The sequence below is a fragment of the Trichoderma camerunense genome, assembly GCF_050948025.1.
Source record: "Trichoderma camerunense strain CBS 138272 chromosome Unknown V8C40scaffold_2, whole genome shotgun sequence".
In the NCBI taxonomy this organism is placed as follows: Eukaryota; Fungi; Ascomycota; class Sordariomycetes; order Hypocreales; family Hypocreaceae; genus Trichoderma; species Trichoderma camerunense.
In genome coordinates this window covers 1,989,089-2,011,974 of record NW_028145368.1, presented here as the reverse complement: position 1 = coordinate 2,011,974, position 22,886 = coordinate 1,989,089, and the positions used below count along the sequence as shown (strand labels likewise).

Below are 22,886 nucleotides of genomic sequence, written 5' to 3'. Positions count from 1 at the left end.
TTCGTTTGAGCGGTGCTCCGTCTTTGACTTTGGCCCCCCTGCAATGACAACTCAACACCAAAACTCGGCAGTTGTGTTTTGTCTTCTAGCAGTCGTCCACAATCACCACCATCAGCTGCCTCCGAGTCAGTTCTCAGACGACAGCAACCGCCGTCATTGTTCTATCAACCCCCCTCCCCCCACCACTAGCGGTGCTGCTGTGTCATGACTTGGAGTCTCGTAAGGCGAAAAGAAGCTTACCTGCGCCAGAGCCAGCCCTATGCATCGGCCACAAGAGGTGTCAAGTGTCGGCTCTATCACCAACTTCGGGTCCTGTGGGGGCGTAACCGTGGAACAATGCCCAACACTAGAAGCTATCTATGGCGATGGATTCAGGCTACTCTTCCGCTCGGGGGCCCGGTGTCATGTTCTAAGCGAGCCCTGGGGGCCGTCATGGCTGATCCATTTCGTTATTGCCTATGAATGTACTATCGCCGCTCCCCATTTTCCTACCAACCCGGGCAGGATGCAGCCTGCTTGACGATTCAGTTGCAGGAGAGAGCAAATATTCCATGTCCCAAGTACCAAGCCAGACAGCACAGCTGGACACTACATAACTAATATGCTTCTGCGCTCCCCCCCTTGGCTCTGTCCTTGCAAAGTGCCTCACTCTCTTTTTTTGTGTGTCTGTGTGTGTGCTTCTTTCTTTCTTACTCTCTTTAACACTTTCTTTTACACCTATCCTTTTTTTCTTCGTCTTCTGTTGTTTACCTCTCCCCGTCTCGTTTTTTTTCCCGTCTCGTCTTGGGTGGCACGGCTCCGGATCCTATTTGCTGTTCAGAGACTGGAGCTTCTGACACTGCAGATGGTACGAGTAAGGACAAGACGCCTATAACTCAGCACCATGTCCAGTAGCAACAGGCCTGTACCTCCGCCTAAGCCTGCGTCGCAGCGCTACAGCCTGCTGAACCCAAACCGCCAAACCGACGTCACTACCGCACCTGTGCGCCAAAATCCCGTGTTCCGTACGTACCTACTTTGCTCTATACACGTATTCGCACCGACCAAAATGCCCACGAAATTACCCTGCCCAGCACCTCACGCATTGTCTTTTTTTTTGTGGCGAACGCCCGAGCAGTATACAAAACGACGCCCTCTTTCCGTGGCGATGCCGTAACTGGCGTTTTGTTTGACAAACAACTCGGGGGACAGCCCCCCGGATTTGTTATTTCATCCCTCTTGGTTTCTAATGCGCACTCATTTTCCTTTCAACTGATGTCACTTGCTTTATTTCCCCTAAACGCCGAAGAAATTAATTTTTTTTTTAATTCTTCATTCACCACCCTCGCTAGTCTAAGACTTGCCTTACCCGGACTCAGTCACTTATTTCAAAGACACTTCCTTGTCTCAAATCCTCTCCTCTCTCCTTTCCCCCCCCTACCTTTTAAATACTTTACCCTCAAATGAATGCGATTCCCACCTGTCGATCACCTTCGCTCCTTTCGTAAAATGGTTTCGAAGGGACAGTCTATAAGCATCAATAATGGCTGACCAAGAGAGCCCAACAGCGACCCATAACTCGCCTCGCACGTGGCTCCTCACTGCATCGCTATCACCATTGGCCGTGCGTCTGATCCGGCAGTTGCTTTCTCACGGCGACTGTGTCGCGGCCTGTTTCCCTCCTTTGGAGATAGAGCACGAGGAGCGAAGTGCCGAGTTTCGTGAGCTCATCAATGAGTGCACTAGTGGGCGGAAAGACCGGGAGGGATGGAAGGACAGGATCCGCGGTATTCGATGCGATGGGAGGACCATGAGCGGGTGCGGCGCCGCTGTTGCCGAAGCCGTCGACGTTTTCGGGAGGATTGATATTCTCTTGTGCTGTCGGTCGGAAGGTATGACAAAATATTGCTTCCTACATCAACCGATACATCTTTCGATTACGTGTATGGTCGAACGACGTCGTCGTCGTCGAACCATCATGTTGCTGCTAATGTCTATGTTGCTAACCACCGGCCTTGGCCGCCATCGCTAGCTGTTGTTGGGACCGTGGAGGAGCTCTCTACCAACCTCGCCACCCAGAGCCTGGCACGAGACCAGTTCGAGACCTTGTTCTTTTCGCAAGTCAATTTTATCAAGGCCGCTTTGCCACAGCTCCGGGCCCAGCATACCGGCCACATCATGGTCCTCACCAGCACCGGTGGCCACATTGGCACGCCGCACATGTCCATGTACACCGCGGCGACGTGGGCGCTCGAGGGCTTCTGCGACTCCCTTGCCTACGAGGTCGCTCCCTTCAACATCAAAGTCACCATTGTCCAACCAAACAAGGAGATCCAGTCTCTCACAAATCGCATTGCATTTGCTCCGCAGATTCCCGCTTATGCCAGCAGCTTCGCCGAGGCGCCCAGCGTTCGGGAGATGCTAACTACCGTTCTCAACTCGCACCCCGACACGGCGGTCCCGGTAAACCCGGAATCCGACAATGCAGCTACGTCACCGGACAGCATCTCACTGGAGCCGGGCGAAGCTGTGGGTGAGATTTTTTACCGCTATCCCAAACTGCCGCCATCGTCAATCGACAAACTAGTAAACGAGACAATTTACGCCCTGACGGCCATTGGCGGGCACGAGAATCCGCCCTCGCGACACATTGTGGGAACCGAAGGGGCAAACGCAGTAAAGGAGAAGCTAAAGACTGTTACGGAAGAAATGGAGGACTTTGTCGAAGCGAGCCTGGCCGTGGATATTTTTGAGAGCGAGCTAACTGAGGAGGCCAGGGACGACAGGAATCGTGGTGCTAGTCAAACGCCGGCTGCGAGCCAGACTCCGGCCACGGGACCATCTACGACTGCGTCCACCAACACATGATTTGGAAAAAAATATTGACGAGAAGGAGATGATGAAATTTTTCTTTAAAAGTAATACCTGGTGCAGGACGAAAAGCCGAGCAAGGGTAAATTTTTCTTCTTCTTTGGATTCAAGTTTAGGAGGAAATTTGGCGCTGTTTCTGGAAAAAACCCTTACCCTTCCCTATTCTTGGCATCAGCGTCGCTACTGTATACGAAACAGTAGCGAACACTTTTTTTTACACCATTTTAAGATAAAAACATTAGCTGGGAATCAAATATACGGGCCATTGATTTCCCACAAAGCTTCACTGAGTTGCCCGCTGGAGGTTGGATCGTATATTGTTAGGGATGCATGAATACACGTACCGGCAGATCCGGATTCGGATGAGCTTCAATCCGTGGCCTGTAAATCACCCGCCCTCCTTGTAATGAATAAGTGGAGGCTACTTTAGGCTTGTCCATCAATGAGATCATGAGATCCCGCTTAGGATGTCCCTACTAGTCACTCGAGGTCATTACAAATCACCTCTTCTCTTTTCGTCTTCCCCTTCCGAATCGTAGGCGCCTCGGAATACAGCATACGCAGGCAATGGTGAGAATGTTTGATTTATGCTTGTCTGTGAATGTTACCATCTTGAAGCAATGGTTCAACTGTGCATACTATTGCATGAATTTACTTGTAAATGCTTAATAGTGATGCTCTAGGGAAATTCAGGGGCTGAAGACGCTGGAAATTCGTAGAGAGACATCACCGCCTGAGCAGTCATCGATTACGCCGATCAGCCAGCGGCGATAACGGGGGGACTTTGATTATTTCCTTTCATCTTTCAAATGTTCACAAGACTCCCCTCAACCTACTATCCATGCCTACGTGTTTCAAGTGTTGCTGTGTAAAAGAGAGGGATTTAGAAAAAAGGAGGTGTACAGCCACCATATGCGCGCCTTATTTTAGCTGCAGAACTTTTGCGTCTTTCCTGAGGGTGATGATGATGTGGCAAACGCTGGATGAGCAAAGACAACGTAAGCGAGACCGGAGGATCACTCTGAACTTGGTCTACGGCGAGGCTGTATCATAATCTCTTGGAGGGTTGGGTTGGTGAGGTGTATCATGCAGGTGATGAACTTTGGGCTGGCTGGAAACTAGGCATCCACGGACGGGCAAGAGAACTAGTAGAGAAGGTGTGGGAAGATGAAGAGAGGGTAGATGTAATGATAGAAGAAGTGCCGGCCACGTAAGGAGTGATAGTCGGGTTGAAGACGTTCCGTGATGGCACGGAAGTCATCCGATGCAGTTGCCAAGAAGCTTCTCCTTGATGCACGTTATAAGGATCGATTTATTATGATCGTGAGGGTTCGGGAAGATGAAGAAATGGTCGATGTAATGCTCGAGGCCAAGTAAGGAGTGATAATCGGGTCGAACACGTGCCGTAATAGCATGAGAGTCATCGGATATAGTTGTCGGGAGGGCTTCTCCTTGATGCACTATATAAGGATTGATTTGTTATCATTGTCAGGGTGCGGGAAGGTGAAAAGAGGGTATATGCAATGATACGAGACCTGCTGGCCAAGTAAGGAGTAATAATCAGGCCGAACAGGTTCCGTGATAGAACGGATGTCATCGGATATACGGGTCAAGGAGGCTCTCCTTGATGCACCTTTCAAAGGATTGATTGTGAGGGTGCGGGAAGATAAAGAGAGGGTACATGTAATGATAGAGGACATGCTGGCCAAGTTAAGAGTGATTATCGGATCCAACACATTCCGTAAATAATACGGAAGTCATCGGATATAGACGTCAAGGGGTTTTTCCTCGATGCACTTTATAAGGATTGATTTGTTATGACTGTGACAGTGCGGCATGTAGGTCGTTTATATAGTCCCGTCATTGGAAACTCCTCGGCAATCAATATTGCTGGGCCAGAGGAACAAAGGAGGACAGCCAACGGCACCGAGTCAGGAGAATGGCTGATTTTGCTAATGAGTCGTATACCTCAAGTATAAAATGACTAAGTTACCAAGCCAGAATTTTGCTCTATATGACTCGCGATTCCATCACCCTCGGAATGCCTGGAAAAAATCATTCAAAGTTGTCTTCAAATGCGTCTGGTGTGTCTCGTTGCCACCATCACCATCTCTCCATGTGGGAATTGACTTTTAGGGACCTTGGAGTACTGGCAGCGACCTGTGGCCCATGATGGATGGCGCGCTAAGTTTCAGTTTCAGCAGCCCTACAATCTCAGCAGTTCCCCGCCAAGCAGGCTCGCAGATCCCCAGATTGGCCCGGACTGATTCGCTCGGGGCGTAAAAATATCAGTCCGTGGGTTGGTCCCCTCTTAAAAAAGCTCCACCGCGTCAGGCTCGACGAAGGAAGGGGAGGTCACGGGTGGGACGGTGCGACAAGCTGTTTGGCTTTGGAGGACACGAAACGACCAACATCGCCAAACACGTCACAGCAGAGGACAAGGCTGACGACTTGCGACCGACGACTGCTGCTGCTGCTATTACGCTCCAAGAATATGCGCATCAGACCAGCTTGACCGCCGACACCGACGATTCCTCTCCATTGCGACCCGCCATATGGTATCCCTGACCACGACAACCGCCGGACGATGCTGAGCAGCTCTAGGTGCTAGAATGAGCTTGGACCCTTTGCTTCCCATTGCTCCCGCGAGGGTGAAGGCGCTGCTGCTGCCCCTCGGCAAGATCAAGGCGGCCAGATTCGCGAGCTTTGCCGAGAGGCTGCAAGCCGAGCATGTCGTCCAGCTCAGGGATATCAGCGCCGATGGGCGACCCAACAGGAGTAAGTACATGCATGTACACGGCTGGCCGCAGAGGGAGGGGGGTGGGATATGGGGAAGATGGAGAGAGAAGCATGTATAAGGCTATGCCGTATAGACTGCTCTGCTTATACTATACATATACACGGGACTAGACAAACTGATGTGAAGCTTCCCCAGACATGTTCTCGCCATTGGCGTATCCCGACGGCGCAATGCTCTACGACCTCATCGCCCACGTTCCTCCCCCCTCGCATCTCGCCCTCTCGCCCTTCGACCTCTTCCGAGAGCCAATGGCTGTCATCGCAATCGCCGACGGCACAGAGCTAGGCGACGTGACTTATAGCAAGAGAGCCTCTATGAATGGAAAGGGGCCTACGCCGGTGGAGAAGAATATCAGGGCTCTGTACCAGGAACTTGAAGAGCTACGAGACAATTACCCCAAAGCTCTCATCCACCGAGTGCTCATCTTCGATTATGTCTCACCATCTCATGAAGTGCCTATACCCGAGGGCATGGCAGCGATCCCTCCGCCCGAGGAGTCAAAAAGAACCACGATGAAGACGGTCATGTGCGACATATCATCGCTGTTGCTGGCTGAGATGACGACACTGGGGAAATCATACGAGGCGATGACGGCGATTGAGTCTCCAGGGGGTTATTCGCTCGCTAGACAGCTGAGTACCACCTCGTGGGGCCCCGATGCTACCTCGCCGACCAGCTTTACTAGGCGGAATTCTCAGTTTGCCATACCGCAGCACCTCCAGCGCTCAAGCTCCGCTACGGGCTTGGATCGATCTGGTGGGCGCCTGTCGCTGCCTCCGGCTCCCACAGGAGGGAGCTCCAGCGTCTCGACACCAGGCCGCCCGTCTACACCGCTGAAGAGCAACCTATCTAGCCCTCCCCTGAGCGCGGACGATTTTTCCAGTGCTTCTAGCCAGAGACCGGAGTCGCCCGAAACTCACCCAAAGCCCGATTTTGCTGAAGATGCGAGCCGCGATCGTGTTTCCGTACAAGGATTCGGGCCTGGGGGGGCAAACGACCGGTGGAGACTCAAAGGAAAAGGCAGATCAGCTATTGTGATAGGATCCATGTACCTTCAGGCTGGTCGGTGGGGCGACTCATTAAAAGAGCTGAGCGAGGGAGCCACCGCTGCTAAATCATTGAACGACCATATCTGGCACGGAAAAGCATTGGAGTTGATTCTCATGAATCTGTTGCTTCTCGGTTGGTCAGGATTGACCTTTCAAATTCCGACAGTTTGCCTTCCCACGCAGGATAAACACTCGTCGTTGAAGCCAGAGCCAGAAAATGCGGACCAAGATCAACCCAGGCACCTTCGATATCTCCAGAATCTTCTTCCCGAGCTTTTGGAACGGATTGTAGGCCTCTATTCTAGAATATCAGCCGAAAATGTCCCTCATTTGCCATTGGCGGAGACTGTTATCAGATTCAGCAAGATCCTATCGGCCATGCATTTCTGCGACGGCAAACTCAACCAAAAGGCATTTGACATGATTGTGAATGGGAAAGGATTGGACAAGGATCTCACAACGTCGCCCCGGCTACTAATAACACCCTCGAGGCAACATATTTTAACTCTTTTATTCAAGGCATTCCCTTCCACGGCCACGGAAATGCTTACCACCGTTGATCGGATATCCATTCTGAGTGGCATTGCAGCTGTGCTGGGGCCCTTGGGCTACCATCGGAAGAAGGCCATGGTAACTCGCGAATTAGTCTCGGTCCTCATCGGAGGGCTCGTCGAAGCAAGAACACGCGGAGCTGCGGACGCTGGGGTTCATCCCGCTGCAGGCCTCGTGGCGCTGACACCAGGTGGCAACTCGCAGGGGGCGACCGGAGCGATGGCATTGGACTTGGCCGAGGGAGACATTGAGCAGGGCATAGAGGCTTTCCTCGAACTCCTTTGCAAGTCATACGGAGTTGTTGGATTCGATAGAGCGAAGCCCCGGCGGCAGTCCCTCCGCGAAGGATTCGACGACTCGGACGATGCCGTGATTGCTCGCATCCGTGGTCAGATGAAGACGAGATTCTTCGGCTTTCCCGATATCAAGCTCAACATTTTACGAGCATGCATCAACTTTTCAGAAGCCTTGCCGGACTTCAACGGGGTCCTCAAGTTTTCTAGTGATTTGATGCGCACAGCTGGATCTGGCGTCGCCCCGGGCCCTCGCCGCGAAGATGCATCTCCAAAGATTCATAGAGATGAGCAGATCCGCCTAGTTAGCAACATTTCCCGGACCTCGAACCTGGTTAAGAGGCTGGGCATGTCCCACTTGACGGCTGAATTTTGGGACGAGTTTCTTGTTCGAGAGATCAAACTAGAGCCACTCCCAAGTACCCGGGTTCCAATCCCCCACGCTCGCAGCGTTTTGCCAGGAGCAACAATAACCCGTACGTCGCAGGATGTCAACCCATTTATTTATAATCCGTTCTTGAAAGAACCGGATGAAACAGCTGCAAATCTGGTTGCTGGCGAACCGGCCAAATTCAGAGTAACAATCCAAAACACCTATGACGTTGAGTTGGATATCGAAAGTATACGTTTAGAAACCGACGGTGTCGACTTCGAAGCCATGAAGGAGACCACCATCATTGGTCCCTACCGAACGCAAGCCGTCCGACTACAAGGCGTACCCAAGGAGTCCGGGTCCATCACAGTGACGGGGGCAATCATCAAGGTGAAAGGCTGCAGGGAAAGAAGATTTGCCGTCTTTCCCAAGCATTGGAAGCCTTATCAAGAAGACAAGATCAAGGTCAAGGGTATTGCATCAGTGTCTGTCCCTATGATGTCGGGCAAGTATCACGATCAGCCTCTGGAACCGTTTAGCCTCGAACTGAATGTTACCCAACCCCAGCCCCTTGTGATTGTCAAATCGACAACGCTTCCGCAATCTTCAGTTATGATCTTGGAGGGCGAGAGGCAAATCTTTTCTGTTACATTACAAAACCAATCAACTACGCCTGTTGACTTTATGCTCTTCTCCTTTAAGGACTCTACCCAGGAGCCTCTGCAGACAGCTCTTGCAAACAGAGATGCTACACCGGCAGAATTATATGAGTACGAGCTGATATTAATAAAGAAACAAGCTCTCCGACTCCCACACAATAACTCGAGCCGCAACATCGCCCCCGGAGGTGAAGCGACGTTTGAGTTTGAGATTCTTGGCAAGCCTGGACTGACACATGCAACGATTCAAATCGACTACACATATCTCGGAGTTCCCCGTGAAGAAGTTAAAGAGGACTTTTACACACGGCAGATATCTGTGCCCCTGACAGTTACGGTCAACGCAAGCGTCGAGCTGGCAAGGATAGATGTGCTTCCTATGCATGGCTTGATCCCGCAACCCTTGTGGGAGCGTCTAGGGGGTACCAAACCGATAAAGCCGGACGAATATTGCCTGTTATCCGTGGACCTACGAAATGCCTGGCCTAGCCAAATGGCAGTCCATCTTGAAAACGAAGACGGCATGGCTGTTGAAGAGGGCATTCTACCGGGCAAGACAAGCCGAATCATCATACCCGTGAAGCGGGTCTACCTTGAAGACCCGCACGCCTCGATTCCCAGTCTTAATCCATCCAAAAACAAGCAGTTTGTCGTGAGCACCAGCAAGATCTCGCCCGAGATGGAGCGAGCCAATCGAGAGGCATTTTGGTACAGAGAGAGAATCCTCGACTGCTTGAAAGCGACTTGGAGGACAACGGCCGTGCCTAAGCGAAACGGGACCGTTGAGCTCCGCAACATTCGCCTCACTACGCGCATGATTGACATTGTCAAGGTGGGCGAGGTTGGCATAGACATTGCCGTAGAGCGACCCGGTGAAAGCGAGAGTAGCATCAACACAGCTTACGTGGACGAGTTTATACAAGTGCGGGTGCGGGTCACGAACAGAACAAGCCGCCCAGTGAGCTCGCTGATCAGACTCCTGCCGGCGCTGTGCCATCGTTCTGTCAATATCGCGCTTGACTATACGCGCAAGTTTGTGTGGAATGGCACGTTGCAGCAACTTTTGCCGGAGCTCCAGGGTGGCGCCAGCACAGATTTTGTCATTGGAGTGACGGCGCTCTGCAGAGGAGAATTTGAGCTTACGGCGTCGGTTGAGGAAGTTCAAGTGATGGAAGATGGCAGTGAGAAGCCCAAGGAACGGCCGCAGTCGGACAGCACCCAGACGAGAGAGGATGCGGCGATTGGCATGAAGGAGCGGAGGATGTGGCATTCACGACGACCATGTATACTGACGGTGAAAGACAGCGATTGATAGCGATGATGATAGCGATGAATAGAGCCGCTGCATATATATGTAGACGATTTTTGGTATCCTCGCATAGTATAGGTAATGATACTAGCAATAGTAGAAATGACATGAGTTAATATTCGATGTGGTTGGTGGCTTGGAACAATGGTGAAGGTGACGTGATTGTTGCAGCTGCTTTGTGCGTATCAATGCATAAATTCTGTATGCCCTCATATTTCTTATTTTATTTCTTGTTTCTAGCATTATGTAGTTATTTATGGCCAATACTAAAATGTTGTCCATCATTCCATCTGCAAAGGAATTGAAGCTGAAGAGTTGTAAACTCTTAAGCCGAGCTCTTTTCAAGAACGCCACAGGCATCTAGAATAATGCCGGGTAGCTCAACAGCCCGCCATTGCTAGGCATATACATATGTACTACTGTAAGCCACCCAAAACTTCTGCCGAAATTTTCTTTCACTTCCAGGTTCCAATTTCTCTCTTCACTTCCAGGGTCTTCCTCGCTCAACTCCGGTCCTCGCTACAAAAACGGCCGGCTTGCACATGTTAGTCACATCCCGGCACTCGCTGCAAAATAGCCAATTGCAATTGCACATGTCATCTCATTCCGCGCGCGAGTCCTTCGGCGCAATTTCACCTGCTATGTACTAGTTCGATTAGTATCCGAAAAAGATAAGATTGGGGACTTTGGAAAAAAAAGACCCGGCTTTTCGCGGCATTTCCGATTCCTTTCTCGGAGGCGCTGCCGATTTTTCTTATCGCCTCAACATTCTCTACTTCATTCTATCTTGTTTGCATTGATCCCATCTTAGTCTTTTCATGAATCGTAGGTGAGAGAATTCGACGGGCCAAAGTTTGAGACTGGCAAATTCCCGTTGCAAAAGATGCCTCTTCTTGAGCGGCAGTCTTCGCCTGTGCCGGCGGTAAACCCGGCGTCCCGAGACCGCCAATGTCGCCGAATTCTGTTTCTGGACGCTTACGACTCCTTCACCAACAACATCGTGTCGCTGCTCAAGGAGGCACTTGGCGATGATGTGTTGGTGCACGTGCTGCACATGGACTTGAAGACGCTGCATGCGGACCCAAGTCCCGACTGGACGCCGGAGCAGTTCCTGGACCGGCTGCCGAGTTTCGATGCCGTGGTTTGCGGGCCCGGGCCCGGGTCGCCGTTGTGCGAGGCCGATGTTGGTGCTTTCCGTCTGTTGTGGGAGTTGCGTGACGCTGTTCCGGTGCTGGGCATCTGTCTAGGCTTTCAGAGTCTAGTTGCGCACTTTGGTGGCGGGATTCGGAGGTTGAGGAGGGGATTGCACGGCATGGTGAGGCCAATCGAGCATCAGTCGGGAGACATCTTTGCGGGCGTGCCGGAGTTCAAGGCAACTCTATACCACAGCCTGTGTGCCGACGTGGGACAAGATGAGGTTTCAAAGGGATCGTGGGAGACTGACATGTGGTTGCCTCCAAAGGTGGCCCCCGAGCTTGTTCCTTTGGCGTGGACGATGGAGGAGAGCGAGGATGGAAGCGAGCCCGAGAGGATCTTGATGGGAGTCAGGCATTCCAGATTGCCCTTTTGGGGGGTCCAATACCATCCCGAGTCTGTGTGTACGGATCCTGGGGCGCATGGGGTGCTGAAGAACTGGTTCAGTCAGGCTCTGAAGTGGAACGAATCGACGGGACGACAGATTAGGCCGATGGACTTGGAAAACATTGCCGACAGCCTGGCGCCATCCATGATTGTCGAGCGGAGTATTGCGGCTGAGAGTCAGCTCGCGAGCAGGAAATGGTGGCGGGATATGCAGTCTGGCTTGGCAGCCTCGAGAACAGCACCCATCTATTCTTGCAGTCGGATCAAGCTTCCCGACGGCGTGGATGCTGCCGACGTTGCGGAGCTTCTCGGTGTGGGAGGTGTCGATTCTATCATGCTGGACTCGTCAAGCACCATCAGTGGCGATCCTTTGGCACGCAGCTCGATTATTGCCCTCGAAGTTGATCGGGCCCTACGCTTCGAATACCATGTTGGAGACGACTGGGTGATTTTACGCCAGCCTGGATCCGGGGACCAAGAGGAGGTGTGCCAGAGGATAGAAATCGACAGCAGCGCTGAGCACGGCGCCTACGACGTTTGGAATGTCATCGCCGAATATTGGGAGCAGAGAAAGGTGGCTGAAGAAGGAGGTCAGGAGCCAGCATTCAAGGGTGGCTTCATGGGCTTTGTCACTTATGAAATGGGACTAAGTACCTTGAGTCCAGAGTCTGTTTCCAAAAACAGGGGTCAGCGCAGGCCAGATCTCTGCTATGCTTGGATCTCCAAGAGTCTTGTTCTCGATCACCAAGCCGGAGTGGCGTATGTCCAAGCTCTGACGGCCCCAGACTCCAATGTTCAGCCATGGATCGACGAGATCGTGGCAACGCTGCAGAGTTCCAGGGCATGGAAACAGCCGGGCTACGGAACGGAAGAGTACAAACTCGTCGCAGCGAAGAAGCAGCCTAATGAGCTGTTGCTGAAGAGCATCCAAGAGCCGGCTGGTAGACTACGTTTCAAGACGCCGAAGCCGGCGAAGTATGACGATGACGTCCGTCAGTGTCAAGAAGCCATTGCTGAAGGCCAGTCCTACGAACTATGCCTTACGGCACAAACGACCATGACTCGACCTCCTGGAAACGATGTGCCACGTCATCTACAGCCATTGTTGACCAATGGCACAACTAATGGAGCAACTGCTTCGTGGCCAAGGGATGAAGCGTCCAGACACGGCACTCCCTGGCAAATCTATCGAACTCTCCGAGCCCGTCAGCCAGCTCCCTTTGGCTCTTTCATCCGCCTCGCTGGTGCCACCATCCTCAGCAGCTCGCCAGAACGATTCCTCGCCCACGACGCAAAGGGCCTCTGCTCCATGCGTCCCATGAAAGGCACAGTCCGCAAATCAGAGGCCGTCTCAACACTAGCACAGGCCGAAAAGCTGCTCCACATCCCCAAAGAAGAGGCGGAGAACCTCATGATTGTGGACCTGGTCCGGCATGACCTGTACGGCGTCTGCGGAGCCCGCAGCGTCACCGTCCCTGATCTCCTCAAGGTGGAGGAGTACTCGAGCGTCTTCCAGATGATCACCGTCGTCAACGGACAGCTTCCCCCCCACGGCCCCAACGGCCTGGACGTCCTCGCCGCCGCCTTACCTCCTGGCAGCATGACCGGCGCGCCCAAGAAGCGCAGCTGCGAGATCCTGCGCACCATCGAGCCCTCCGAGCGCAGCATCTACTCTGGCGTCGTCGGGTTCCTCGACGCCCGCGGCCACGGCGACTGGAGCGTCACCATCAGGACAATGTTCCGCTGGGACGATGAAAAGGCACCGCCTGAGGGACCGGGCGAGACGCAGCCCAGGGAGGTCTGGCGCATCGGGGCCGGTGGAGCTGTGACGATTCTGAGCACGCCTGAAGGAGAGACGGAGGAGATGTTTACGAAGCTCTGTGGGCCGTTGGGCGTTTTCAAAGACGTGGCATAAAAAGTGTCTTTGTTTTCTTTATGTTCTTTTGACTTTTGCGGTGTACTGACGGTTTGGAGGGGATGGGTTTGGCCTCTGGAATAGGATTCCTTGGAGGCCAACGATACTTCAACGTATGCATAGCGGGTGTTTACATTTGGATTTGGATTTTCTTGGGGACATGGTTCAACATGACATAAATTAGTAGATCTGACGGCGCTCGAGCGACGCTTAACTCACTTGCATGGATATACGGAAAACACAACTCATATATAAATAACAGAAACATTGGTATTTTTTTCTTGTTTCAAATTCAAGCGCGCATCTAACCAACCAAGATACGACATGGTAAAACAGAATTCGCAGACAGTAACCCTGAAGACCGCTTATGCTTCGTATCGAATTTCCTCCAAAAGAAAAATTAATGGTACAACAGGACCCGGGTCTCATCCAGGTCGATAAGCACCGTCTCAAGCAAAAAAAGGCTGGATCATTCTTTCGTTTTCGCAGCAGGCATAAAAAAAAGAACTCCTCCCTCTTGCGGACCCCTCTCCCGGTTTTTTCATACATGAGGTCATAAAATTCCCATTTCTTCTTTAAAACTCCTGCTCCTCCTGGAAGAACATGCCGAAGCTGATGATGGTCCCGTAGATCAGAAGGCCGCCGGTAATGGACATGATCATGGCTTCGACTCGGATCAGATCGGAGTGCGCGAGGACAACGGGGAGGGCTGTGAAGCACATATAGCGGTTAGTCATGTATCCATTTCATCGCATGTCCCCTTTGTCACTTGACGGGGTTCCAAAGGAGACGGGGCACGGGGAATCTCAGCACATACCAATGCCCATGACAACAAAGAAGCCGGTGAAGAACCTTCCCAGGTCGAGCACCGCCGCACCGCCGCTCTCGACAAAGTCATCCGGATTCGCGCATCGGCCGCAGATCCAGTTCGGCAGCGGCGCGAGGACGTACGTGGCGACGACAAGGAGCGGGTAGTAGACCTTGTACAGGGCGCAGGAGAGGATGACGAGGAGGAATCCTACGGCGAGGACAAAGGAGAGGGCGATGATGGTCTTAAGGCCGGCGGTAGGCATGATGAAGAAGTTTCTTGTGAGGATCGTGTGCTATGGGCAGCAAGTCGTCGTAATGAGGTGAGATTGGGTTCGGAACAGGTGGACGGCAGCCCCGCGGAGGGGGGAGTTGAGAGCTAATGAAGATGCGAAGAATCTGCGAAGGGAGCGCTGAAGATGATGAGAAGAGGACAATCAAGGAGAGCTGAGGCGCGGGCTGTCGTCAAAGCGTCGGAAGTCGTTCTGGTTGGTGTTGAGGCGATAATGATGGAGAAAGGCGGCTGATGCAGCGAGTGACGCAGGTCAGCGGTAGCACCAGCCACGGATCGCCGGGGCGAGTGTTGTTCCGGAGCCGGGGTGCAGGGGTGTCAACTAGGAAGGCGGTCAGGAGCTTTTACTGCGACGCTTGAAAAAAATTATGGGAATCTGGAGAAAGATCCGCCCCGCCAGGAACTTTTTTTTCTGCATTGGCAAGTCTTTCCATATCAAAAGCTAGACTTTTCTTCTTCCCTCTCTATCCTCTTGTTCCTTCTCATCAACTTGGGCAAAGAGTCCTCTTGAGAGAAATTCAGACAAGATGGCGTCGGACGAGATTGTGTGGCAAATCATCAACCGGCAGTTTTGCGCCTTCAAGTTAAAGTAAGTTTTGGCCAGCAAACAATCACTATCACATCCTTGGGATTTCTGTCATTTTGGGTGCAATTGAGCATTGTGTAGATGGAAACTAATTCAAATACCCAGAACGGAGAAGCAGCAAAACTTCTGCCGCAATGAATACAACGTCACTGGACTCTGCAATCGCCAGTCATGTCCTCTCGCCAACTCGCGGTATGCCACCATTCGGCAACACCCGACCAAGGATACGCTATACCTCTACATGAAGACTGTCGAGCGAGCGCATCTGCCTTCCAAGATGTGGGAGCGCATCAAGTTGTCCAATAACTACACCAAGGCCCTGGAGCAGATCGACGAGAGGCTCATCTACTGGCCCAAGTTCTTGATCCACAAGTGCAAGCAGCGACTCACTCGCCTGACGCAGGTGCAGATCCGCATGCGTAGGATCGCTGCCGAGGACGAACGACTGGGTGAGAAGCTGGTTCCCAAGCTGGCCCCCAAAGTCAGGCACCGCGAGGCCACGAGAGAACGCAAGGCTGAGGCAGCCGCCAAGCTGGAGAGGACTATCGAGAGAGAGCTGCTTGAGCGCCTGAGGCAAGGCGCTTACGGCGACCAGCCTCTCAACGTCAGCGAGGACATCTGGAAGAAGGTGTTGAATGCCATGGAGAAGGGTGGCGAGGGTGAACGAGACAAGGATATGGACAAGGGTATCGAGTCTGATGATGAGGAGGAACTTGATGGAGAGGCTGCGAGCGAAGATGAGGACGCCGAGGCTGCCATCGAATACGTCTCCGACCTCGACGAGAGCGAAGACGAGCTCGAAGACCTTGAGGACTGGCTCGAGAGCGAGGAGGAAGAGGAGGAGGAAGACAGCGATGAGTCCGAGGCGGAGAAGGCCGGCAGCAAGCGCAAGCGTGGCAAGGTCACCAAGATGAAGAGCAAGCGACCCAAGCAGCAGGAGAAGGAGAAGCTGGCATTGACCAACGACTTGGCTTGGTAAAGTGGTCCTCGACACGGGAGAGATTTATTCATAATTCAGCAACATGGCAAACGGAGAGCGAATTGCGTGCCGGTCAGATCAGAAGCACGACATTGCACGAAGTGTCTAAAATGGATGGGTTTTCGAGTTTGTATCAGCTTATTAGTCCCAGCGTGGGCTTCATGGCATACGGCGTCGGGATACAGTTAATAAAAGGGGGTCTTTGGTCGTTTCTGTATGGATGAGGATTTTTTAGATTTATATGCAAAAGGTATATATAGGATGCATCGGTATGAGGTCAATATATCGACTTGTAATGCTGTTTCACGGAAGAGTTTCAGAACGGGCGGGAGCAAAACGCCGAATGCGTTGTGACGCCCACCACGAGCCAATGCACGCATCCGCAGTCCGTTTTAGCAGGGCCCCCACCACCTAAAACGGCTACAGAAGGGACTAAAAAGCTTCGCAGCTGGTGCACCGCCCACTAGCAGGAGCGCTGGAAACGAAGCGAGTTACAGGCATTGATTCCATTGATCTTCAACCCCACGTCTAGCCGCCAACCTCCTTTGCTCCTTTCCCTCCTCATAACTTTTGCCGTTCTTTGGCTTCTCTCCAGGACGTTTTGGCATCTTTGCTCCGGGCGAACGGCGCTCTGCTCTTGCTCTTGGCTGCTGTCATTTCTGTTTCTTCTCGCAGACACCGGGCATACCGAAAATACGAAGCAGCAGCACTCTCTCGCCTCTTCTCACCGCTGCAACAGAAGGACTGCGCAACAGGAGATCTGCAGGTGAAGCCTCAACGCCCAGCCACACCAATCACCGCACGACGACTCCTCGATAAAAGGAACACAGTCGGGCGACATCGCTCGGGTTTCCTCTCTGCGAACTTGTTTTTGAACAGCTCTCTCTCACGCCACTACGCTTTGAGTGAGCCTCTGCCGATACGACACCACGCCTTTTGTTCCCACATCATCACGCGAGCTACATGCCACCGTCGCCATGAGTTCCTGGTACTCCAACCTCGTCACCAAAACCTCGTCTCAAATCTCAAACCTCCGGTCCACCCTCCTTTCCAGCGAGGCCGATGGCGACACCGAAGACGACACCCACGTCTGCCGCGTCCTGCGCAACTACTACACCGAAAAGGGCCGCCCGTTTCCCAACTGGCTGCCCCCTGACCCAAAGGCACCGCCGCCGCAGATGACCCAGGCCGTATATGCCCAGTCGCAGGTCGGCTCGCGCTACGGTGGGCTTGGAGGGCCTCAACAGCCCGGCGCTGGGGGTCTCAGCAGTCTATGGGATAACGGTCCTGCGCAGCCTCCGCAGCCGCAGATTCCGCAGAGCTTGCGGGCTGGACGACCGGCGACGACACAGCCCGGACCGTCTTCGAGAGACGAGCTGCTCGGGAGGGGGGGTCAGGCACCTCGTGCGGGGAGCTATTCTGGGCCTGGGCCGGCTCCCGCTGGATCGGCGCAGGATCGTTTGAAACAGCGACTTTGGGGAACCCGTACCACGAGCCCGTCCTCTAGCAACGGTAATGGGCCGTTCCAACCACCTCCGGGCGGAGGTTCAGCGGGCCACCAATCTCAGGGTAGTTATGAGGACAGGTTTGCGCCAGGAGGATCTTACGATAATTCCAGGGGAGGAGGTGGTGGTGGTGGTCAGCCCTTTGTTGGAGCAAACGCTCCTTGGTCGAGCGACGGCGGCCCCTACTCAGGAGGAGGAGGAGGAGGAGGAGGAGGAGGAGCTGCGAATGGAGTACGAAGAAAAGGGCTGCCCAGCGGTCCACGGGGATATAGATGAAGGAAGAAGGATGTGCTTTGTCTCTTTTTAATATTATGTATAACGTCTCGGTCTAGGAGTGTGTGGTGTATATTCTTTTCTTTCATGTAGCTAGTCATGAGTTGCGTGCTTTTTGTCGATTTCAGCCAAAGCTCGCAATGTATAATGCCTATTAATGCCTATTTCCTTGAGATATTCCCGAGTCTTCCCTCTCAACGTGTATGTGTCGGGTTTTGTACGTAACGCTGCGGATAGATTTCTGACCCGAATTTGTAATTCAGAAAAGCTTTGCCCTGCGAACTGATGTGATTTATTAAGCGTGAACCCTTTGTCAACGGGTTTTGTTAGTGGGTAACTTTGTTCGTCGACTATCGTAGCCATCCATGCACTTTCCTAATCGAGCCAGATTCCAGATTCCAGCCTCGGCGTTGACATATTGGTAGAGAAGAGAAACTCTCACATTTTGACATCTTTGAGCAACATTGATTCGGTTTTAGATGTTTAGTCGTCTTAACCAAAGGAACTCAACATTGAGCGGAGACAGTAGGAAAAGAGATGCTCTTGTTAGAATAATCAATGTCGATATTATGGAAACAAGCCTCTTTGAAGCTCTTATAAAAGGAACAAGATAATCTCATTCGTTCACAATCCTTATAGACTCATCAGTGTGAAACCAAATCCAAACTAGCAAACTAGAAAAGAAATACCAAAAAGACAATCTCAGCCATGTCCTCCACCGAAGCCATCATCGTCAACAAAATCACCCCCGCCTACTGGCGCGCAACCTTCAACAACGGCACCCTCAACCTCTTCGGTCCAGAAGGCCACGTCGCCCTCAAGAAGCTCATAGACGACCTCGAGTCCGACAAATCCGTCCGTGTCATCGTCTTCGACTCTTCCAGCCCAGACTTCTTCATCGCCCACGCCGACATCCTGCGCGTTGCTGAAGAGCCCCAAGGTCCTGGCACAGGCTTCGTCGCCACTTGGGCCAACCTCGCCGTCCGCATCGCCAGTCTTCCTGTCATCAGCATCGCGGCGATCAGGGGCTACGCGCGCGGGTTCGGCGCCGACTTCTCTTCCGCCTGTGACTTGCGCTTTGCCAGCCGTGAGAAGGCAGTCTTTTGCCAGCCAGAGGTCGGGGCGGGCATCATCCCTGGTGGCGGAGCGTTTGAGTTGCTTCCCCGAAGAGTCGGCCGCGCAAGAGCACTAGAGATTCTCCTCAGCTCAGACGACTATGATGCTACCACGGCGGAGCTGTACGGATGGATCAACCGCGCCATTCCAGACGCCGAGTTCGAGGACTTTGTCGACAAGTTTGCTCGTCGAATCGCAAGTTTCGACGCACAGCTCCTGATTGAGACGAAGCGTGTTGTGGATTCTCGCTGGGGGATGCCGAGCCAAGTCGCTTTTGCTGCTGGAATGGCCCTTTTTGGAGAATCTACCAAATGGCCCTCTGCTGCTCGTATGAAGGCCCTTTTCGACAAGGGCTTGCAGAGTGATGAAGAGGTTGAGCGTAATTTGGGTGCGGTCATTGGAACTGTCACTGAAGAAGACTTGAGCAAGTATAGAGAGTAGATAGAAAGTGCCTAAAGAGAACGAGTTACAAATCACTTGTATCAAGGGAAGTGGAAGGTCTCCGGCTTTATGTCAAGAATATTGCAATTCATCGCTGCGTATACGCCAAGTACCAGCAAAACAAAACAATAACGCCCTACTTCTGAAGATTCTCCATGGCCTCAAGGATGAGAAACAGACAACAGATAGAAATATGCATATCCAATAACAAGAGATTAAAAAGAAACGAATGGGCAAACAAACATGACCATCTTCGTAGAAATAACGTCGTCTTCTTATTTCGAATCAGACGATCCATCAGCCTTCACAGCCGCCTTAGGCTTCTTCTCCAAGAAATCGATTTTTTTGCTAAGTAGCTTTCGCAGCTCGGGGGTGATCACCCTCTCTTGCTTTGACGGCGCTGCATTGGCCTTGGACTTTGAGGCAGGCTGTTTAGCTGTGTTGGTGTTTGATTGACTTGGGCTTTCTGTTCTAGGAGGCGGGAAGTTGTGTTTCTTGTCGACTGCCTCAACCAGTCGCTGGAACCGGCGGAAAAGAACCTCGGCGCGAATCAGGGTTGACTCAAGATCAATAGTACCGGACAGCTCGTTCACTTTATCAAATGTCAGTAATTTATCATATAACGTGGGTCGAGATTTTAGCAGCTCACCATATTTAAGAACCTCATCAAACGCCTGTAGATGTGTCATGATAACATCTCTGTGCTTTTCTAGGATAGCCAAGGCAATGAAGAGGTGGAAGCTTGAGGTGTAATAATCCGTCCACAGGCACTCCCAAAGCTTAAGCACATCCAGCCACTCAAACTCTCGCTTGTACCATACCAGTATCATGCGGAAGAAAAAGAAGAAGTTGGTGCTGTCGGTCTTTTGCAGGTGATCCCAGAGCTTAGGGTCCATGAAGTGAACAAGTTGGTCCAAGGCCAACAGCTGGCCTCTCATACCTGACTGATCTCGCAAGAAATTACGTTCCATGCGGTCCATGAACATCTGAAACGCCCAAAAGGCCACCGCATCATCTTGGACCACGGCATATATTGGTGCCAAGAGATCCGACATACCTTGGACATATCCGAGCTCCTTGTTGTACTCGTTGTATGTCAGAAGCATCTCCTTCATCTGCTCTAGGTGAACATTGGTGCCAACTTCGGCAAATGGTGAGTTTGGGTCCGGATGAGGAGTATCTTCTCCATGGAAGATGGCGACGTTTCGATCAGTTCGATGAACGTCCTTCTCTGGAATGCAATCGTTAGCACCATAGTGAAAATACTGTTAGTCGGAGCTGTTGCTTACCGATACGCCCGCGTTGTTCACGCCACCATTCACCGTCCTCTCCCTCTCCTCCCTCTCCCTCTAGTCGATTCCACCAAGATTGCTTGAGCTTGTAGTACTGGTCTCTAAGGGAGGCGATAGTAGCCTTTCTTTCATCAAGCGTGCTATACCACTCGTACACGCCCAACAAAAAGAGCCAGGCCTCTTTCCTAACTCCGTCATCAGGGTCTAGGCCGCCGTGAAAGATGCGCTCCTTGACTTCATCGACAGAGATGGATAGTCGTCCAGTCTCGGGGTCAAAAAACGCATCCCACTCCTCTATCGATAGAGGCTGTTTTCTGTCTTCAAACGACATGGAGTTTGATCCATCAAGAAGCTCAAATTCTCCGACATCGGTATCCTCAAGCTCCATAACATCTCGAACGGTCCAGATTCTCTGTCGATGATCACGCTCACTCTGCTCCGCCATGCCCATCGCCCACCTGGCAAGGTATATCCTTGCGCTGTCAAATTCATCTTGGAGTGTTTGAACCTCAGGATTTTTGAGCAACCGTCGCATTTGAGGGGGCAGATTAGGATTCTCTGACAAATCATGCGCTGCTCTCCTGGTCAAAGTGGTCACCTTGCTGAACTGCTCCATGAGGCTCCAGCCTGTCTCCTTGACAAATTTGATAAAGGGGTCCATCTGGGCATCTTTATTGCTTGAGCTCCCGGCCTTGGCCTTTCCTTGCGCTTTTGTCGTTGCCATTTTAGCGCCAAAGCTTTCCAGATCTTCTTTACTCGGCTCAATGAGATAAATGTTGGGCTCTGCCCCTGACCTCTCGATCTTGATATATCTCCTCAGCCATCGCAGGACTTCATCTGCACCCCAAAACATCTGGCCGCTCTCGCCAAAAGGATCGAAGTTGTCCCGAGCCAGCTTCTTCTTCTGAAGAATGGTGCTTTGGCACTCGTCATCATGAAAGAACAGGGCGGGAAAGCTGTCGCCTCCGCGAGAGTTGATGATGATAGAGCCATACCACCAACCCAGGCTCGGTGGTCGGACCATCAGAGAATATATAGCGCTGACGGGGATGGCAAATGCGTAGCCGCCAACGGAGCTGCCGTGGGAGGTCACGGTAGGAGGCGGAGGGACAAGGTATGACTGTTTTGGAGGAGAGTCGGCATCGGAGAGGTCCACTTTGACATAGATGCTCGCCGAGTCACCGAGCGATGATTCGGGAACCCAAGCAAGAAGAAGATCCGACGATGCGATACTATTTGTCGAAGATGACGTAGAGGGGCGATCACGCCTCGGTCCCTTCTGCTGTAGCAGAGCTATATAGCCACAGATGTTGTCTTTTGCGGATGGTGTCGGATGGACGTAGACCTAGCCAAATGTTAGTTATTGTAAAAAGCATCGCAGCCGAGCGCATCAACGCACCTTGCTCTTCGAAAACAGCAGCTTCACTCCTCTCCCGGATTCCGTGTGAGTGATGGTCTCGTAGCCACCCTCCTCATCATCGCTCATGGCGTAGAGGCTCCCAGTCGGTGAGCTTGGTCGGGCAGAGCCACCCTGAGAAGCCTGGCCAGACGTCATGATGCGAAAGCTCTCTTGGTCGATATAGTATCGTGATCGTCGTTGACGTAACCGCTAGCTTTGCGACAGCAGAACCTCAAGCGGCCTATTCGCTCGCCGTCTGTACAAGGCCGTGAGGAGGGTAAAAGAAGAGAAAAGAAAGAAGAAAAAAAGACAGAATATACGACGGGATGCTCTGGAGAGATGCCTAACAAACGGAGGCCTGCAGCAGTGTTAAAGGATGCATCTCCAAGAACTAAAAGTCGTTTGCGGAATTGAGTTGCATGTGAGCAGCTGAATGACGATCCCGAGAGACGCGCAGCGCATGTGCCCCGCCACCATAAGGTCACCCGCAGAGGGGCTGATGCCTGGGTACAGCTACCGGAGGCTGCAGCGGCTTTTGCTCGGGGGCGTAGGTAGCTGTACTCGGTGTGGCGTTTGCACAGCAGTGGCCAGGTGAGGCGGCCATTGTGTTACCAGACTAACTTGCAAAATCGGACTTCTCTTGGCCTTATTTAGACAATGCCTACGTATTGTCATACGCGGAACCACATCATCATCTTCTTCTCCAATAAGATTGGCCAGTTGGTTGTCATTTTCCTTTGTTCTCTTCTTCTTCTCCTTTTTTCGTTTCTTCTTTTCTACCTAGTATCCGTATTTATGTTCTTATTACAAAGTCT

The 22,886-nt window shown here is 52.2% G+C and overlaps 8 protein-coding genes across 8 annotated transcripts; 6 read left to right on the top strand and 2 right to left on the bottom strand.

The window, feature by feature from the left end:
* Nucleotides 1-1,081: 1,081 nt before the first annotated feature.
* On the top strand, nt 1,082-3,231 carry V8C40DRAFT_233432 (short chain dehydrogenase/reductase family protein). The gene is made up of 2 exons (XM_083213361.1): nt 1,082-1,871; nt 2,012-3,231. The coding sequence occupies exons 1-2, from the start codon at nt 1,523-1,525 to the stop codon at nt 2,845-2,847; spliced, it is 1,185 nt and encodes a 394-aa protein (XP_083078072.1). The 5' UTR covers nt 1,082-1,522; the 3' UTR covers nt 2,848-3,231.
* Nucleotides 3,232-5,194: 1,963 nt separating this feature from the next.
* On the top strand, nt 5,195-10,008 carry V8C40DRAFT_233428 (TRAPPII-specific subunit TRS120). The gene is made up of 2 exons (XM_083213360.1): nt 5,195-5,628; nt 5,786-10,008. Exons 1-2 carry the CDS (start codon nt 5,463-5,465, stop codon nt 9,886-9,888), a joined length of 4,269 nt encoding a protein of 1,422 aa, XP_083078071.1. The 5' UTR covers nt 5,195-5,462; the 3' UTR covers nt 9,889-10,008.
* Nucleotides 10,009-10,379: 371 nt separating this feature from the next.
* V8C40DRAFT_233425 (aminodeoxychorismate synthase pabA) lies at nt 10,380-13,651 on the top strand. The gene has a single exon (XM_083213359.1). The coding sequence runs from the start codon at nt 10,769-10,771 to the stop codon at nt 13,379-13,381; it is 2,613 nt and encodes an 870-aa protein (XP_083078070.1). The 5' UTR covers nt 10,380-10,768; the 3' UTR covers nt 13,382-13,651.
* On the bottom strand, nt 13,587-14,700 carry V8C40DRAFT_233422 (vacuolar protein sorting 55). Its single transcript, XM_083213358.1, has 2 exons — nt 14,199-14,700; nt 13,587-14,090 (listed from the first exon to the last, which is right to left on the bottom strand). The coding sequence occupies exons 1-2, from the start codon at nt 14,452-14,454 to the stop codon at nt 13,957-13,959; spliced, it is 390 nt and encodes a 129-aa protein (XP_083078069.1). The 5' UTR covers nt 14,455-14,700; the 3' UTR covers nt 13,587-13,956.
* Nucleotides 14,701-14,924: 224 nt separating this feature from the next.
* V8C40DRAFT_99705 (ribosome biosynthesis protein MAK16) lies at nt 14,925-16,138 on the top strand. The gene is made up of 2 exons (XM_083223716.1): nt 14,925-15,069; nt 15,172-16,138. Exons 1-2 carry the CDS (start codon nt 15,008-15,010, stop codon nt 16,043-16,045), a joined length of 936 nt encoding a protein of 311 aa, XP_083078068.1. The 5' UTR covers nt 14,925-15,007; the 3' UTR covers nt 16,046-16,138.
* Nucleotides 16,139-16,565: 427 nt separating this feature from the next.
* V8C40DRAFT_99702 (Sec1-binding region of Mso1-domain-containing protein) lies at nt 16,566-18,302 on the top strand. Its single transcript, XM_083223715.1, has one exon. The coding sequence runs from the start codon at nt 17,023-17,025 to the stop codon at nt 17,824-17,826; it is 804 nt and encodes a 267-aa protein (XP_083078067.1). The 5' UTR covers nt 16,566-17,022; the 3' UTR covers nt 17,827-18,302.
* A 60-nt stretch (nt 18,303-18,362) lies between these two features.
* V8C40DRAFT_99694 (enoyl-CoA hydratase/isomerase family protein) lies at nt 18,363-19,517 on the top strand. Its single transcript, XM_083223714.1, has one exon. It carries the CDS (start codon nt 18,532-18,534, stop codon nt 19,378-19,380), a length of 849 nt encoding a protein of 282 aa, XP_083078066.1. The 5' UTR covers nt 18,363-18,531; the 3' UTR covers nt 19,381-19,517.
* Nucleotides 19,518-19,655: 138 nt separating this feature from the next.
* Nucleotides 19,656-22,227, bottom strand: V8C40DRAFT_261713 (GTPase-activating protein GYP7; the record flags this gene model as incomplete). Its single annotated transcript, XM_083219294.1, has 4 exons — nt 19,656-19,972; nt 20,030-20,611; nt 20,670-22,017; nt 22,072-22,227. The coding sequence occupies 4 exons, from the start codon at nt 22,225-22,227 to the stop codon at nt 19,656-19,658; spliced, it is 2,403 nt and encodes an 800-aa protein (XP_083078065.1).
* Between the last annotated feature and the right edge of the window lie 659 nt (nt 22,228-22,886).

Bases quoted from the DNA above. Each gene is read 5' to 3' on its own strand.
- V8C40DRAFT_233428 (XM_083213360.1), top strand. From the start codon at position 5,463: ATGAGCTTGGACCCTTTGCTTCCCATTGCTCCCGCGAGGGTGAAGGCG. The intron at 5,629-5,785 runs GTAAGTACATGC...AAGCTTCCCCAG, and splicing joins CGATGGGCGACCCAACAGGA to ACATGTTCTCGCCATTGGCG.
- V8C40DRAFT_99702 (XM_083223715.1), top strand. From the start codon at position 17,023: ATGAGTTCCTGGTACTCCAACCTCGTCACCAAAACCTCGTCTCAAATC.
- V8C40DRAFT_99694 (XM_083223714.1), top strand. From the start codon at position 18,532: ATGTCCTCCACCGAAGCCATCATCGTCAACAAAATCACCCCCGCCTAC.
- V8C40DRAFT_233432 (XM_083213361.1), top strand. From the start codon at position 1,523: ATGGCTGACCAAGAGAGCCCAACAGCGACCCATAACTCGCCTCGCACG. The intron at 1,872-2,011 runs GTATGACAAAAT...CGCCATCGCTAG, and splicing joins CTTGTGCTGTCGGTCGGAAG to CTGTTGTTGGGACCGTGGAG.
- V8C40DRAFT_233422 (XM_083213358.1), bottom strand. From the start codon at position 14,454: ATGCCTACCGCCGGCCTTAAGACCATCATCGCCCTCTCCTTTGTCCTC. The intron at 14,091-14,198 runs GTATGTGCTGAG...TGTGCTTCACAG, and splicing joins CTTTGTTGTCATGGGCATTG to CCCTCCCCGTTGTCCTCGCG.
- V8C40DRAFT_233425 (XM_083213359.1), top strand. From the start codon at position 10,769: ATGCCTCTTCTTGAGCGGCAGTCTTCGCCTGTGCCGGCGGTAAACCCG.
- V8C40DRAFT_99705 (XM_083223716.1), top strand. From the start codon at position 15,008: ATGGCGTCGGACGAGATTGTGTGGCAAATCATCAACCGGCAGTTTTGC. The intron at 15,070-15,171 runs GTAAGTTTTGGC...TCAAATACCCAG, and splicing joins TTTTGCGCCTTCAAGTTAAA to AACGGAGAAGCAGCAAAACT.